This window comes from Taeniopygia guttata, chromosome 9, assembly GCF_048771995.1.
Source record: "Taeniopygia guttata chromosome 9, bTaeGut7.mat, whole genome shotgun sequence".
NCBI lineage: Eukaryota > Metazoa > Chordata > Aves > Passeriformes > Estrildidae > Taeniopygia > Taeniopygia guttata.
Genome location: NC_133034.1, coordinates 7775515 through 7792212, shown reverse-complemented (window position 1 = coordinate 7792212; position 16698 = coordinate 7775515). Strand labels below are relative to the sequence as shown.

The 16698-nt window shown below is 39.6% G+C and overlaps 1 protein-coding gene across 5 annotated transcripts in view; it reads right to left on the bottom strand.

Annotated features, from left to right (window-relative positions):
* Nucleotides 1-402: 402 nt before the first annotated feature.
* Nucleotides 403-16698, bottom strand: part of PXYLP1 (2-phosphoxylose phosphatase 1) — a 48132-nt gene continuing 31836 nt past the window's right edge. For all 5 annotated transcript variants that reach the window (XM_030280101.4, XM_030280103.4, XM_072933288.1 and 2 more), the window contains 4 exons: nt 13035-13196; nt 12034-12160; nt 4028-4167; nt 403-2721 (listed from right to left, as the gene is read on the bottom strand). In XM_030280101.4, coding sequence (XP_030135961.4) covers nt 1790-2721; nt 4028-4167; nt 12034-12160; nt 13035-13196 — 1361 coding nt within the window. In that variant the 3' untranslated portion in view covers nt 403-1789. The remainder of the gene's footprint in view (nt 2722-4027; nt 4168-12033; nt 12161-13034; nt 13197-16698) is intronic.

Here is a 16698-nt window from a genome sequence, read left to right as displayed (position 1 = left end):
TTGCCCAGTGACAGGAGAAGAGGCAGTGGGGGCACAATCACAGGAGGTCCTACCTCAACATAAAGGAAAAGTTATGGGCCTTTGCTACTTATATTGGGCAAAAGGTCCCCTTCATGTAATTTCCAAAGTCAGCTCAGCTTTCAGATTCTCTCTTCCTATTTGCTCTCCAGCAAAGAAGCAGTCTCTTAGACAGAAGGCTACCACTCCAATGTGGTACAAAAGCCCCAAATATTCTATTAGGATTTCTAGTTCAGTATTCATGAAATGTTTACTTGCTCCTGCCCAGACTGGGGCCCAGGACAGATTAAGTGCAGAAATTAGGAATGCAACAAGCAGCTTAACAATATCCACCTTGTTCCTGCAATCAGCTAAGGAAATCACAACAAGCATAACACACAAAACCACAAAGAGACCCCAGAATTTTATTTTAAGAAACATGTTCAAATGCAGCATTGAAAACAGAGTGGAATGCCAAGAGTCAGAGAACTTACGTTGAGTTATGTTTTCTTTGACAAACTAGCACCATTGAATCACAAGTCACAGACTAGTTTATTCTAGAGGTTAAAAAACCTCCATCATTATAAAATTTCTAGGAATTCTATTAAAAATTGGTTCTCAATTTACTACTCCTACAGAGATGAAAGCAGTCTGAAGTTTTCATATCTACTCATTGTTCAAATTACCCATAACAGACAGTTTATTCTTAAGTCTAAACATCCTAATCAAGGAAAAAAAAATGTCTAAAAAGTGACCTCCATAAGTCTTTACAAACTAAACAAGTAAGAAAAATCTACTGTGTTATAAATATACACAGTACAATATGTACAAGTCTGGTCTTACAAAATAAGAGCTTCCTAGTCCATAAAAATACTAACTCAACTACAAAGTTTTCTCAGTATTTAGTCAAGCTGTCTCAAGCAGTCACCATAGCAAATTCCTAAAATACTGATTTGTACCATAGCACAACAGCTTGAACATGTTCACAATGGGAAAGAGCCCAACATTTCACCAGAAAACTGATTTCTAATTTCCCACTCAGGTTTAGTGGTACTGTTAGTGTTTGCTGTCTATTTTAACATCACAAGGCCTTTACATGTTTCTAGACTGTGTTTGAACTATTCAAAGTGCTGAAAGTGCGATCAGAGAGTAGAGTTTTGTATCCCTTTTCCAGTACACCCTTCTCTGGCACTGGCAACAATAGCCAAGGGTTTCTAGGTCTGTGAGGTGCAAAAGGCACACGCTCATTTGTACATGCTCAGGGAAGTATTCACACACACACATGCACTTTGCTTTAAGGACCATAATATTAGAAGGCTTCCTCTGAGTAAAGAAATTCAAACATTCCTTTAAAATGCCTTAATGCAGACACCTGGAATTCATAATGACCCTGACACTAAGTGCTTAAAGTGACAGTGAGATGGTGCTAGAAAAAAAAATGGAGTTTTGGCTTTAAACTTAGGCTATCCAATTATTGCTCTGGAACAGAGAAACACAAAGTCTATGCTCTCTCACTCTACCAAGCAAGGGCCAGCTTACATTCACCACATGGTTTATCACAACAGTTAACAGCATTTGTGAGCGTACACATACACATAACCCTTGGCATTTGTTCTTCTACTGAAGGCCATCTGCAGCCTGAATGAAAATAAAACTATTTGAATAATGTTTCAAGCATTACCCTTCTGTACTCACACATGAAAATACAAGAAGTAAGAAAACTGAACTGTGCCTCTGCCAGAAAACAGATCACTGACATAAGTTAACACTGCCTCCTTTCCTCCTCCCTTCTCTACAGTGCTCTCCTATGACATGCATCATAGTAGTTTGTACTGTTAAAAATTAAGAACATGTCCCTCTTGACAAAGTTGACAAGTTTTTCTAGTGGGCACATTGGCTTGCTGGAACGTTTATAATGATCCTTGCAAAACGAGGTCTGGAATGTGACATCAGCACCGTTGTACAGGATGCGGATAAAATGTTCTTTGGGCCTCTTCCCATCCTGCCACAGCTCAAAAACTAATCTGGCAGCAAATCTGGGAAATCTGGCCTCTGTAATGCCCAAGGCACTAAGAACAGGTGACAAGGTGACATCATGTGCAGAGTAGAGGACAAACACTTCCTCCTTCTTGCCTTCTGCAATACGCTGCAGCCTATTGACAGTCTGGTTGAGGAGAGGATGAGTAGCCAATAGTGCATACAAGAAGTAAAGTTTCTTCTCCTGTCTTTCTCTCTCATCCTCCAGCTGGTGTCTCTTGATTACTTTGAAGTGTTCCATACCAATGCAGCCAGCTTTGGTACATGGAAATGAGACATTATGACAGAAATAGCATAAGAGAGAATCTATTGGGTTAGAAGCTCTCAGCTGCCTGGTGGGAATACCCACAATCTTTGCCATATCCACGTATATATTCTCCAAATTATTGTTTTTCACCCGTAAGCTGTACTGCCTGCGCTGCTCCTCTTCCAGGTAGTGGTTTCTCATGGGACAGTCACAGCTTCCTGAGCAGAAAATGGTGCTCCACTGGTGCCTCATGTTAATTTTCTTCCAGTCAAAATCTGGCAAAAAGGTGTAGAGCAGGGCCAGTGCACTCTGCAGGGTTCGGCTTTTCCCTGTGGTCTCCAAGTAGAGCTGCTTGGCTGTCCAGTCACTAGGGAGCAGCTTGTGTTTGTTGATGTAAATCTCTCGGAGCAGTTGTCCATTTCGCAAGTGTTGTACCACCCCTGAATTTTGACAGAAATTACAACACATGATGAGAATCTTTGCAGTCACGCAGAAAAAAATTACAGCTAGTAGCCTTACTGGTAAACTTACAAATCTGAACTTCAGTTATGATGACTGTTAAGAAAACTGTCTGAAACATGAGAAATTTTCTATTCTTCAGTATCTCTCAGATTCTAGGAACTAGCCTGAAATACAGAAAATACATTGGTTCCATAAAATTTGTTTAAATCCTCAGTGGTTTAATATTAATTCTTTGGACTAAAACATAGACTGGTGGGGTCTAACATGACTATAAAAGTAAGGAGTTTTTGAAGACTGCACCTCAGTCAGGTTTTCAGGCCTGCAGAGAATGCTGTGCCCCTGAAAATTTATGGCAGCCAATAAAACCACCAGCAGTCAGGACACAAATACACAAAATTTAAATTAGTGTGTAAACTCACAAAACAATCATGAGGTGTAGCAATTCCATCAAGCCTCCTTCTCCATCCTTCAGGGAGCATTTAAATTGTTTGATAATTTATGCTACAGCTCTGCCTTTATCCAGCTGGAGAGTGTATCCTTCTCATGTGCCAAAACCTCTACTCCAGAATCCACACCTCTTGCACAAGAGCAAAGCAATAGGCATGAGCCCCTTCTGCACTAGAACACCTCTATGTACCTTGCTGCATCCCACCAGAGTCCCCAGATGCCAGCTCAGTGACACAGTCCATGTGTTTGTGCAATTTAGGTGGTGTCCTGCCTCACCTTCTCCTGACATCACTTTGCAAGGCTTGACAGTGGCCAAGGATTCCTTCCAAAGGGATCCCAGAACACACAAGGATTTGACAGGCACCAGATGCATGAAGCATTTCCATAACACAAGCACCATGTTTGTCTGCTACATCAGCATCTCCTGGAGGGGACACAGGGTCCCTTTGAATCCCAGCCCTGTCAGCAACAGAGCACCAGATCTTCCTCAGGAGGGACTGATCAAAGCTGTTTGTCACAAGGGTAACAGAGGAGTTCTGAGGTGTGAAACAACATGAAAGAAAGGTGCTCTGACTTGCTACAAAAGAATTTAAAAGATATGCCAAGATTGACCAGTGTGTAACAGGATTGTCAAGCTTTAGGACAAAGCATGGTTTCTAAACTGTTCCCACTTTTACAGCTGAGTTACATATCCCAGCATAGCTTAGGATATGACCAACATGATAAGCTTCCATAAAAAAGCATTTATGTCAACACAAAGAGAATCAGAAGATCCCTTTTCAAGCAGACTGTGTTTAACAGAGCAGAGGATGAGACAGAGCTGCTAGGGGAACTCACCTGTCTGTGTAAGCTCTCCCATTTCACACAATGAATGGCTGGGGAAGTGAGGCAGGCTGCTCAGAGAACCATCCATTTGGGCTGCAGACCCTTTGGACATATGCTTAACGAAGGCTTCAAGCTGAGGATGAGAAGGTTTCCTAGAGAGACAGAAACCAAAATGTGAAAACTTCCAAAAGCATATGGGAAAGGAGCTCGAGAGAGTCAAGTATTCCAAGTATGTCACCTCAGAAATTTCATGATGTGAGGTTATTTCCCACTGGGACAACATCTGCTCTTACTCGGGACTTTTGCAAGTATGGAAAAGAAATCTAACTACTTACTCTCCACCAAAGAACTGTAAGGAAACATGTCTTGTCACATTAAAATTATGATACCTTTCACTAAGTATTTTAGAGTAATTTCTGGGGGTTGCTTTGAATTCAGTTACTAACACTGTTATGAATTAAAATGTAAAAATATATTAAATAATCCTTTAAAAAACCTCCAAACCTCTCTTTTCTGAAGTACCAATGCTCTTTAACAGCACAGCCAAAGCCAGTTATAATCTAAAAGGGTTCAAATACAGCACTTTAAGCAGATGATCTTGAAGGAATTCTCAGATATTGTAATGTGCAGTGCTGACCACAATTTCAGCTTTTATTTCTATTTCCTTCAGCCTCAAATCAAATAGTATGTGTCATCTCAGTTATGTGGGACTGGAAAGCAGTACCCAGTGGTCCCATTAAAACTGGAATCATTGTTTGGGGTGCTGCACTTTTGTCCAGGAAGAAAGAGGCCAACACTCCTGGACACTACACAAGTAAGATACCCTGCCATGAAGTAATGAATGCAGCTGGAAGAGATATTCACTAAAATACTCAAGCTAACTCACTGAAACAGAGTTCAAGTCAGTGAAAGAATGCTTAAATCTCCCACACAGCACTGGAAATTTCAAATACACCACGGATTCAGCTCACTGTGGTACTGCTGCACAGAAAGCTACAGGTACCAAAAAGCCCATAATGCAACCCAAAGGTAATCTGAACCTTTAAAAAATAAATCCATGATCATATTCCTACACCAGAAACGCATTACACTAAAGTGGAGACATCCTTGCTAAATGTCAGCAGTTATCAAAGGTTACACAGTCACCTCTCTAATTTTGTGCAGAAGTACATTAGAAACTGCTTGGCAACCCAACTCTGCTCCAGATGGTTCTTATCTGAATAGGATGTTCAGCTTGAATACAGTTATTTTCATGTTGCTTAAAAAATATATATACAAAATAACTTATGTGTTTACTACTCATATTTACATTTGTTAGAAGGATAAACTATTTTTGATATAAAAATCTCAGTCTTAAAAAGAAACCTGGCTTGCAGGACACACCAGAGGGAGCAATAACACCACTAAAGCAGGAATGAGAGTCTGGAATGGAAGTTTGCTGGGACAAAGACATGCATGCTCACTTAGAAACTCTCACATAAGAGAGGACCTCTTGCAGAGCTCTGCTCACAGGCTGCATATACAGGAGGGCTCATAAGAATCAGTGTCTGTCAATAGAAAGGTAGCTCATATCACTTTATAAAACTTGAATTTTCCAGTATCTAATTGCTCTTCAGGAAAAAAATAATCCTGGCAGGAAAATGTTACAATTATGTCACAACTGCCAATAAGAAAAAAATGTAAAATGAGACAAAAAGCACAATGAGATTAAAAATCACACAAATTTTTTCATTTTACTTCAGATTAAAGGAAAACCAGCCAATTAATGATATTCTAAATCCACAGCTTCTTCTGTATATTGTAATTTTAACAGGGCAACTGAAGATTAGTATTTGCAAAGCACAGAAAGGAACAAAGCCTGGTTTATGTTTCTCAAGCAGTGGAGGCTTCCTGTGGTACAATCCTGAATTAGAAGCTTACTCCAGCTCCAGATGAAAATTTCCAACAGAACATTTTATACATTGCACTATTTTCACAGCCCAGCAGTGAAATCTATAAATGGAAGAATTAAGTTGAGAAAATTAAATTACCCCCATTAGCAAATGGCTTTTTAAGCTTATTACATAGGTAGCAGCCTGAACCACCAATTTTCTAAATTTTGAATGTTATAAAACTCTATACATGAATAAAATGACAATCAAAATTTTCCTTAAACTCTGTTCATTTAATTAATAATTTCTGCAAACACATGTGAAAGAAAACTTAAATAACTGCATTACCCATTCTGCTTCTTTTGCTGCTTTGCTTACAAAAGCCTGAAAGAATTCTAATTGAATCAAATCTGTGCTGATAAAACTGCCAGCAATCACTTGTAGGAAGAAAGAAAGGGAAGAAGAAAGAAAAGTATTTATCTGTAATTTGCAAAAGGATTTTTCAGAAAAAAAAATGGCAGGCAAAATAAATTAACTTTCAAGATAAAATTACAAAAGGGACCATAAATGATTATTTTATATTCCAGTGTATTAATACAGTATATTAATAATATTAGACATGGAGATGCAATTTACTTACACTGTATTTAAAGTGAGCACAAGATAAGCACAAGCCTGCAGAAGTGCATTATGAAATAGACTGTTGGACATCTTTCTGAATAGAAATTCAAAGGTTACTTCTTGTTAAATAGATATCCCTGTACAACTGGGCAAACAAACACCTATTTTTCTCAGCAGCAAGATCTGCAGCAGCACTCAGGCTTCCAGCTGACAAAGCATTCCCCCTCCCACCCCAAGACTTGGCTTTTATTTAGAATATGAATCCTCCTGTTGAATTGGCCAATTTACAGATGCTGCAGGAGATGGAGTATCCAGGCAACACGGCTGAGGCTGCCGGGGGCTGCTGGAGCAGGAAGCAAAGGAAATTGCTCAGTTGTACAGTTGTAAAGACTGAATTATGCTTAAAATTTTATTTCCATAAGAGTAATCAGAAAATAAAAATGAACTAAAGACATATCCTTCTGTAATTTTCCTGGCCTTACAATGGCAAGCTACTATATTTGCAAAAGGTCAGCGTATAAAAACTATTTCAAATTTTGTCAGAAAATGGAACAGCTTTTCATTTAAACCAACTAACAACAGCCACACTTCTCAATTTTAACATTTGCTTCCCTTATTTAAAACCTGCTAATTTGCCTTTTAATGATTTTATTTGTGTACAACAGAATACATTTTATCTGTAGCAAAACTGAGGATGCTTCTTTTCCCTCAAATAATTAATTCAGCTGATCTTTTTGTTATTTACAACCTAAGCTCTGGGATAATAGAGCCCAGATTGAATATTCTGGTTTTCATGCACTAGCATTAAAATGGACCAACATTTAAATCCTTAATCAGCATTTAAATATCATATTTGCAAAGGTCTTAAAATGCTTTAATATCACCTTTTATTGCTACACTGTAAGCAGTGCATATGGAAAAAAATATTGCACAACTATTTGAAATGTATTACGTATTTCTGCCAGGAACAGAGCTGGCATCCTTCAATAAAATTTCCCTTTTCCTTGAGGAGTTAATACAAAAATGCATGGCAAAAGCTGAGAGGACCAGGCTTCTCACAAGCAGTTGCAGAGCCCTCAGTGCATCATTTAGTGAGTAAACGTGACCCACCAGGCTTCAGACACACAAACATTACTTTTCTGTAATCACACAATACAAGATTCTGCCTGCAAACTATCCCAAGAGCAAGTCCCTTTCTCTTTACTTAAAATGCAAAAAATCATTTTAGAACTTCAAGCGAAAATACCATGTGTTTTCTGTGAAGTTCAAATACACAGAAAAAAAAAAAAAGTGTGAGCTCAAAGGACTACTACACTGCGTGCTTTTTAGAAAAAAAATGCATGGGAAAAGCCACTAAACCCAACAATAGATCAGTGTAGTCTGCAGAAGAGATCCTAAGGCAGTAGTAGTACAGTTGGGGATTATTTATCCATAAAGGTCTCATAGCTGATACATTTTTATAACAAACCCCACACCACTCCCCTGGCAGGGGCTTGGAATGAGAGGATCTGTGAGGTCCCTTCCTGCCCAAACCATTCCATGGCTCTGTAATTCCACCTCCTCCACCTCTGTCTGACTCCTTAAAGTCAGCAGAGGCCTCAGGGGACGTTTCTGCACCTGACTCTGGTCAGGCTCCTACTTTGACCTCACCCCAAGTCAGATCCACACCCCCTCCAGCTCACAGTACCATACTTGGCTCATCTCCCACCTCCCAGCTTGTTTTTGTGGCAGTTTCAAAACATGTGCATATTGAACCTAAAATTTCCGTATTTGTTACTAAGCTTCTTATGATTACCATCAACACCTCTCAAAATGTCTTCAAGTACATGCTAATTAACCCAGCTAACTATAAATCATAGCAGTCTTCTGAAATCATTTTAGCATCTTCCAAAAAGCATTTCTTCTCTCTCACATACAAACTCAGTGAAGAAACACTGCATATTTTTTACTTTTGACACTATAAATGTGAGCTACATAAGGAAAAAAAAAAAAGTGTGGGATTAATTTCTTTCCCCCATAAGCAAATACTACAATGAATAGATTTTATAACATCATTCAAGTAATTTTCTTGAGGAAAAAAGTATTCATTATTTGGTTCCCTCTGGAAGTTTGCATCCAGAACAATAAAAATGATAACAATAATATTAATTGAAGTTTTAGATGGAAGAAATCTCCAAAGCATTTAATCCATTTGCTTATATTCATTCCACACTTATATGTCACAATCCATAATTCACAAAACCCAAGCGTGACCTCAAGGCTACTTTGCATATCCATTAGAAGTCCACGGGGCTGTGGCATAATCTACTTAATTAATGAATTCCATCAGCTGAATGCCAAGTCAAATAAGAGCAGCCTGCATGTGAGCAGCTTGCTTATCTGATGTTGTAAGTCCTGAAAGCTTCAACAAGCCAGACTTTCCATCAGACATCCTAGCTCAAGTGTACAGCAGCAAGAAACCCTCAGCTCAAAGGCAGTGATTACAGACCCTGTCACACTCCCCATATAAATACATTTACAATCAAGCTCTAAATTTACATCACAAAGGAATATAAGCCTGACAGCCAAACACAGCAAATAACTTCCTGATGCTGAAGTAATGAATGTTCCACTCAAAACAATGGCTTAATTCTAGTTTAATTCAGTAAGGTCAGCTTTAATACATCTGGACAGAATGGTGCAGAGCCAACTCCTTTAATCTTTCTTCTGCCCTAAATTAGGAAGAGGAGATGCTCTTTTACATAAATTTTGTACTTGAGGAGACAAGGTCTTTCAGTGGCTGTGAGTGGTAAGGGATGTGTCATTTACATAGTGATGCTCTAATGCTTCACAAATCAGTGAGAGCCACGAGCGTTCCCCCTCTGGCCTCCCCAGAGCCTGACTGCGCCCTCTCAAGTGCTCCACTTGGTCATTCTGTGTCAAAGCCACACTCCTTCCTTGCCTTTTATGGATAGTTTTTCTGACTCCAGGGCCTTCACGTTGTACCCCTTGCCTGAAACTGAATTGGAAACAGCTATAAAAGCTTTTCTGACAAATACAAAACTGAGGTCCCATGTGGCACACTAATATTGCAAAACACAGCTACTCATCTAACACTGTCACTTGCAGTTAACATCTTTTCAATAAAGCTTTCTCACATATGTTCTAACATGACAGATATTAAGAAAGATCAGATCAGAGCCTTTAGGAACTCAAATAGAAATCTGGATCATATTTCTCTACTTAGTATTTCATGCTGAAAATAATCTCACCCCTTACAGGCAGGTCATTAAAAATGTTATCATAGCTATTAGCAAACAATTAATTTTCCATCTTCTTGGAAAAATTAATTCTTTATTAAAAGAACTCTCACTTCACTCTGTGGCAGAGATAACCAAAGTTTGGTCTCCTCTCTGCAGTCTCAGGAATGCCCATCTAATTTCAGGAAGCTACTCAGTTTGCAGTGGGCACAAAGTGCTTCTGGGGTTAGGTACCTCTCAAGGAAATCCAATTTCTCCTGCAGGAGAGACCCCTGGACCAGACCCCTGGATGACACCTCTTGACAAAACAGGCGTTTTGCTGGAAGCTGAAGTGTGAACACAGGAAAGGAGCAGCCAGTGTCTGGCCTCTTGGGCTGCCAGTGCACACTGCTGACTTGTGCCCAGTTTTTCATCCACCAGAACCCCCAAGTCCTCTGCAGGGCTGTTCTCAGTGATTCCTCCCAGTCTGTGCCCATGTCTGGGATTGTCCTGAGCCACACGAACCTCTTGAACTTCTTGACCCTCTTGAGTTTCTCATGGATCCATTTCTCAAGCTGGACACAAATTTCTTGTCAGTGCAAACTTGCTGAGTGTGCACTCAGTTCCACTGTCCATGTCAGGAATGAAGGGATTGGAGAGCGCTGGTCCCAGAGCCCTGAGGGACACCACTCACCACGGGCCTCCATGGACACAGAGCTGCTGATCACCTCTGCAGCCATTCAGCCAATTCCTCACCCACTGAGCAGTCCACCCTTCCAATCCACATCTCTCCAGCTGGGAGTTAAGGATGCCATGAGGAACCAGCCTGAAAGCCTTGCAGAACTCCAGGTAGATGACACTGGTCAGTCTTCCCTTGACCACTGTCTCGGTCACCCCATCACACAAGGCCACCAGACTCATCAGGCATATTTATCCTGAGTAAAGCTGTGCTGGCTGTCCTGGATCATCTCTTTGTCTTGCCCTTGCCTAAAAATTTCTTCCATGAAGATCTGCTCCATGATCCTCCCAGGCACTAAGGTGAAATGTACTTTCAGTGTGGCATTAACACCTCCAGCACAACAGAGTAAAGCCATTTGTGAGTCAAGAAATTATGTTCTTGCTTTTCTGGTGTGGAATTAAAGACAGGAGATTCCATGCCATCCTGTAAAAAGGTATTTATGGTCCATCTACACTGCTTTGTGCACCTACTGTGCCTCTTTTCCTGAGTAATGTTTGCAGGAACACAACAGACAGCCCTCAGCCACTGAAATCTTCACAGCTGACACTGCTGAGGGGACAGCAGCATGAAGGAGTAGATTTGCCCAGAGGGTTTGCTAACATATCTTAGTATTCTTTTAAGCATTCAGTACATTCACTGGTAAGTCCTGTGTTGAAAAATCATCATCATCATACTAAATAGTACTTGCATCTAATCAAACAAGCCATGGCAGAGGCTGAGAAATTACACCATCACTGGTTTTTTCTACTGCTGTACACTATCATTCATCTGTATCAGTGAGTAGAATCTAAACAAAAAAGGAAGGTTCTGCCACAAAGAAGCAATTCAGATTATATCTGCAGCTCAAAGTGATTCAGGTGTGAAAAGTTTTCAGCAACCTACAAAGACATGATGTTAGACAAAAGCATTATACTGAAACAGAAAGGAAAATGATGTTTCGGTGGCAGTTAGACACAAATAACTAACTTGTGACAGATCTAAACAGAGAGAGGTCTAAACAGATCTAAACAGGAAAGGGGTCGTTGTCAAGTAGCAAATGGTACCACTTTCTGTTAACTTGTATTTTAATAGTTAAATGCATTATTCCCATTTTTTTCCTGAATTTTGACACAAATCATTAAGGGAAAATTCTGATAGCCTATATTTCTGAAAAGTAAAAGAAAAAATAATATAAAATACAAATAGTATTTGTAGTGCTGAACTGCTTAAGACCTTTCTGTACTCAGATGAAGGGAAGCATGCTGAGCTGAAATGGATGAGATAATCTCAAACAATGCACTTACATTTTCAAAGTGTAGAAAATTATCTAAGAGAAATGGCAACTTAAATATCCAAATAAATAGCTTTTACTTTTTAAAGAAATATGAAGAACTTACTCTGGTCTGAACTGGTAACATGTAATAACTCTTGTTTCAAAGAAAATACTGTGCACCACTGATCCAGGGATTGGCTTTTTAAACCATGGCAATACACAATGGTATTCAGACTGCACAAATTGTTTCCTGAAGAGGTAAAAAGGATTCTCAAGCGAAAAAAGAGCTTAGTAAAGACAAACTTCAAGGATTTTACCTGCTGGGCACCAACATGCAGTCGATGTCAGGTCTCTTTGTCTTGGGAATGGCATACAGAGGGTACCTATCACCGTGTCGAATCAGCACTTGAACTGACACCAGCTTAAAATAATGAGGGGCATGACCTAAAGTGAAGAAAGGGAAAACAAGAAAGAAAAAATTTAACTGTATCCACTTTCTTTAATAAAAAAAAAAAAAGTAGGTATCATTAGCTTGATAGCTTTGGTATTGCAATCAAAGAAAACACCCCTAGGAAATTACAATTTACCAACCCAAGAAAGATTTCACTTCAGATTGCAAGACAAGTTATACAAGACTGAGGTTCTTGGCATATCTCCACAGTACATCTGAAGTCCACCCATCACACAAAACACAACTCAAGCAATGAACTCTGTTAACACAATAAGGTTATTCCACTTTCATAATGCCTCTCTTCAGATCCCCATAATAATGATGGATTTTGCAGCATGTCTAATCTGGATCTTTCTGATATACTAGTTTGTGATTTATTTGATAACCATTAGTAGAATATGCTAATGAAAGACTTCATTCAAACTTGCTGCAGCTCCTGTGGAGTAAGGAATGTAAATATGCCTCCTAGCTGACCATGTCTAATGGCTTGTAATTCCAAAATTAATTACTTCTGTGGGGTTTTTCTTCCTGGATTGCAAGTCAACTGTTTGAAATGCAGCTGACATTAACAAGAATTACAATTCAAATATTAAATATCTATAGCCCTCCCAACCATTTCAGTTTTAGGCCTATACCTGACTATTGGCTGGACACAGAACAATTTCCAAAAATCAAGGCAACAAAGAGGATACAAAGGGAAGGGAAGAACAGCAGCATGTTTTGAATGATTTAAGGTAATTCAGTGACCAGCTGGCATTTGCTCCACCTTCTCCAAGCAGCAGTGCACTGAATGCACGGAGTTATCATTTCCAATAACAGCAGAAAGCAGCAAGCAGCTGCCCTGAGGTGTGCCCTCCCACAGCTCACCCTCCATGCTGCGCTCAGCGGCGGTGGGGACGTTGCAGTACACCCGGGCTTCATAGACGGGGTCGATGGCTGGAGGCTCCGTCAGCAAATCCGGCATTATTCTCTTCCGGCTCTTAGGGTTCAACCCATCCTCCCTGACAGGGGTTACTGGGATCAAATGCACTGAAAGATACAAAACATACTCCATGCACCTTCTGGAGACTTTAGGGACATAGAGAATTATGACTTTTATCTTTATTTCTAAGTAATTATGCACAAAGACTATGGTTTCATGAAAGGATGTCTCTCAACAGTAAACAACTTCATTGAGATTTTTTGTTCCTGATTTACATAGCCCAGAAGAGCTCTTTGGCTAAGACTTCAGGAACAGACCCAGATGTAGAACAACTCTGTGTTTTGCATTCTTCTTGAAGCCACTTTTTCTATCAGTCTCTCAGCATGAATCACAGAAGAAGTGCCACAGTAAGTCTGGCTGTCCCTTATAATTTTAACTTAAAAACTGACATTGAAGGACATCAGCAAAAGATAGCACAGTTATGATGAGGGTGGTACAAACCACTGGGAAAACAAAGTAGTCAAGATTGAAGGACTGGATTCTTCTTCATTCTCCTCACTAATCCCTGCCCTTACATTGCCACCTTGTCAACCTTAAACAGTCTGGCTTATCAAAAAATTTTAAAAAAAGAAAAAAAAAAACCCCACAAAACATATTTCTTTGAATGAAAGTGAGACTACCCAAAAAATATGAAACACAAAGAAATGCAGTAAACTCACACAGAGAAGAAACTAACAGGAACACCACTGCTAAGTCTTCTGACATGTAGATGAAAGTTGAAACATATCTAAATGTAAGGCCAGAGTTGTAATGACCCTGCCTTAATGTGAGTGCATCAGCTAATTTATGAATCTTACCAGACTACACTTGTAATAACAAATATTCTATTCTGTTTTCTGGAATTTTAATCAGAAGCTTTAGTGGTGAAAAAGAGGAGGAAAAGTGTTCATCTTTTTAGCCCCTTAGTCTTCTATCTTGAGAGAGAAAAAAAAAAATAAAGAAAAGATGAGACAACGTATTTCAAAGCAAAACTTTACTAATTCTTCTGTGTCAGTTCCTCAGTTCCATCCTGATACCCAGTTCCAATGTCAGAGGTGAATGTGTTCCACAATAAATAGTTGTACAGACCAGAAAAACTAATGAAGACAGCAAACCAAAGCAAAACACACACAGATTTTACAAACACATAGCCAATAATAAACACAGGCTCTTCCTTCTTACACTACAATACATTGCACTTCAAATATTTTCATGTGGTTACTCTTTATCTGCCAAAACCAGAACCCAAGCATTTTCCACAGCCTTGCTAGTGCTGTTGACAAGGCCAATACCTGCCAAGTCCAGTGACTTGAAACTTTTCACTAAGCTGTTTCAGATTTTGCTTTCAGTTGTTTTTGGTGAGACTATTAAACTGTAATTTTGACTTTGGACACTTTAATTGTGGAGCTCAGCTGCCATTTCAGCCTTTATCTGCCAGATTCAATTCTTAACTCCTTGCTTGGACTCACATGGTTGTGAGACATTGCAAACCCCTGCCTAAGACCCTGGCAGTAACACAGAGCCTTGGCAATACCTGCCAGAGGTTTGTAGCACATTTGTACTTGGGGTGTAAATCTCAAACCCAAGAATGTCATCCAACAGTGGCTGGGCTCTGCAAACAAACAGCACTACAGACAGCACAAATGGCAAATTACAGGTACATTCTATTGGCCAAGTGTCCAAGCCAGAAAAGGTTACAGCAACAACTCCCAGCTTTCTGCAACTTTTCTCTCTAGAGCAACCCATAAACAACACAGCTACTGCTCCCCAATGCCACACACACAGAGCTGGCTGAAGTACTCAAGTACTTACAGCTCAAGTCAGCTTAGACATTTTTGCATGTCTAAGGGGTGTTTCAGCAGACAGGGGAAACTATTCCCCAAAAGCAAAAACTACAAGTTAACTCTGATCCTAAATTTTGGTTGGGAGATTTAAAAGCAAAATAAAGGTCATAGTTTTTTTCATCTAAGGCAGTTTTAACCACAAAAACCCTGAACAGATCCCATTTTTGTACTGAGACTATTAAGGGCAGAAGCTAACAGATGCATACAGCAGCTTTTAAAATCAAGTACCTATGACTCCTGAGGCCAAATACCTTGTTTGCAGAAAACAAGTCTCATTTCCTTTATTCAAGCTAGTTGAATAAATACCATAACACTGCCAGACAAATTTAAGAATTAGGAAAACCTTACAGAAAAGCACCTACTCTTTAAAATATTAAAAATAAAACCGAATATTAAGAATAACATTGAACACTAAGAATAAAATAAAATATTAAAAATAACACCTGAAGGACTGCCACAATACATGTTTGCAATTTAAAAAGCAGTACAGCAGCTATGGGTACAATTTAAGACTATTTTGTGGACTAGAAATGAACTCAGAGATTAGAATATCAAGAGTTCATGTCATAGCTGGTAAAAGTTGTACTTATTGTACAGTGAAGATGCTTGGCTTATACAAGTGAGAAGAAAAGACATATGATAAGCAGTATTTGCTTTTAACACACTGAAAATAACACATATTGGATGAAAATAATGGCAATCAATCAAATCACCTACTCAAACACGTAGATGACATGAGTCATCTATTTAATGTAACTAAATAGAAAAAGGAATTACATGAACTAGGCACCAGTCTCTGCAGTCTCCTAAAAATCTCCACCAGGTGCATATACATGAAAATAACAAGTATTTCAGAGTTGGGGGAATGGGGATAGGAGGGATGAGGGGGACAACAGGGAAGAATGACAACACAAGAACAAGGAGAGATGAATCCCAGCTGGAGCTGCCTTCCCATAGCTCAGCACAGTCACCCTGAAGATCCCACCCAGCCACACTGGTCCTCCTCAGCCCTTGTTAAAGCTCCTCAGAAGATGGAACATTGCTGCACTTTCAGAGCTTTGGGATGAGGATCCCAAGTAACACATCCTCCCTTTGTATTCCAGGCTGTTGAAACAACAGAGGTATTTTTCATGCTCTTAGTTGCTTCTCAATAATTTCCTCATCTCCCAGATTATTATTTCCTACAATTATTTCCTACCATTCCCTGGCCATTATTAATGCCTCGTGTATTTATGATGTTCTTTCCTTTCTCCCTCCCTTCTCATTTCAAGTACTTGGCCTTCATGCTCCCTTGCTGTGCTCATTTATCCACTTCCCAGCTCTCCTGCTTCACACACTCATCCTCTCCAGCTCCCTTTGCACACAGGGCTCAATTTGGTCCTTCATTTTTGTACTCCCTGTACCACACAGAGCAGTTCTCTAAAGCTCTTTGAAGAGCTGACTGTCTCTCTGTATCCAAATATTTCCCTGTTGAAAGTCCTCCCCTGCAGTGTCAATGCCATCTCTGTCTCCACGTGGGATTTCTGGTCCGTTTGTAAGGGGCAAAACTACAAACAGTATTGAACTGCTACAGCTCAGAGAGAAAAGGCAAAAATAAATAAAAATAAATTTTAAAAAGCCCCTTGCATGAAGCTGAAATTTGTTCTTTTTTTCCATACTCAGCTCTGCTCTTCCAGCTGTAAATCATTACAAGGTCAGAATACTGCTACACATTTTTCACATTGCT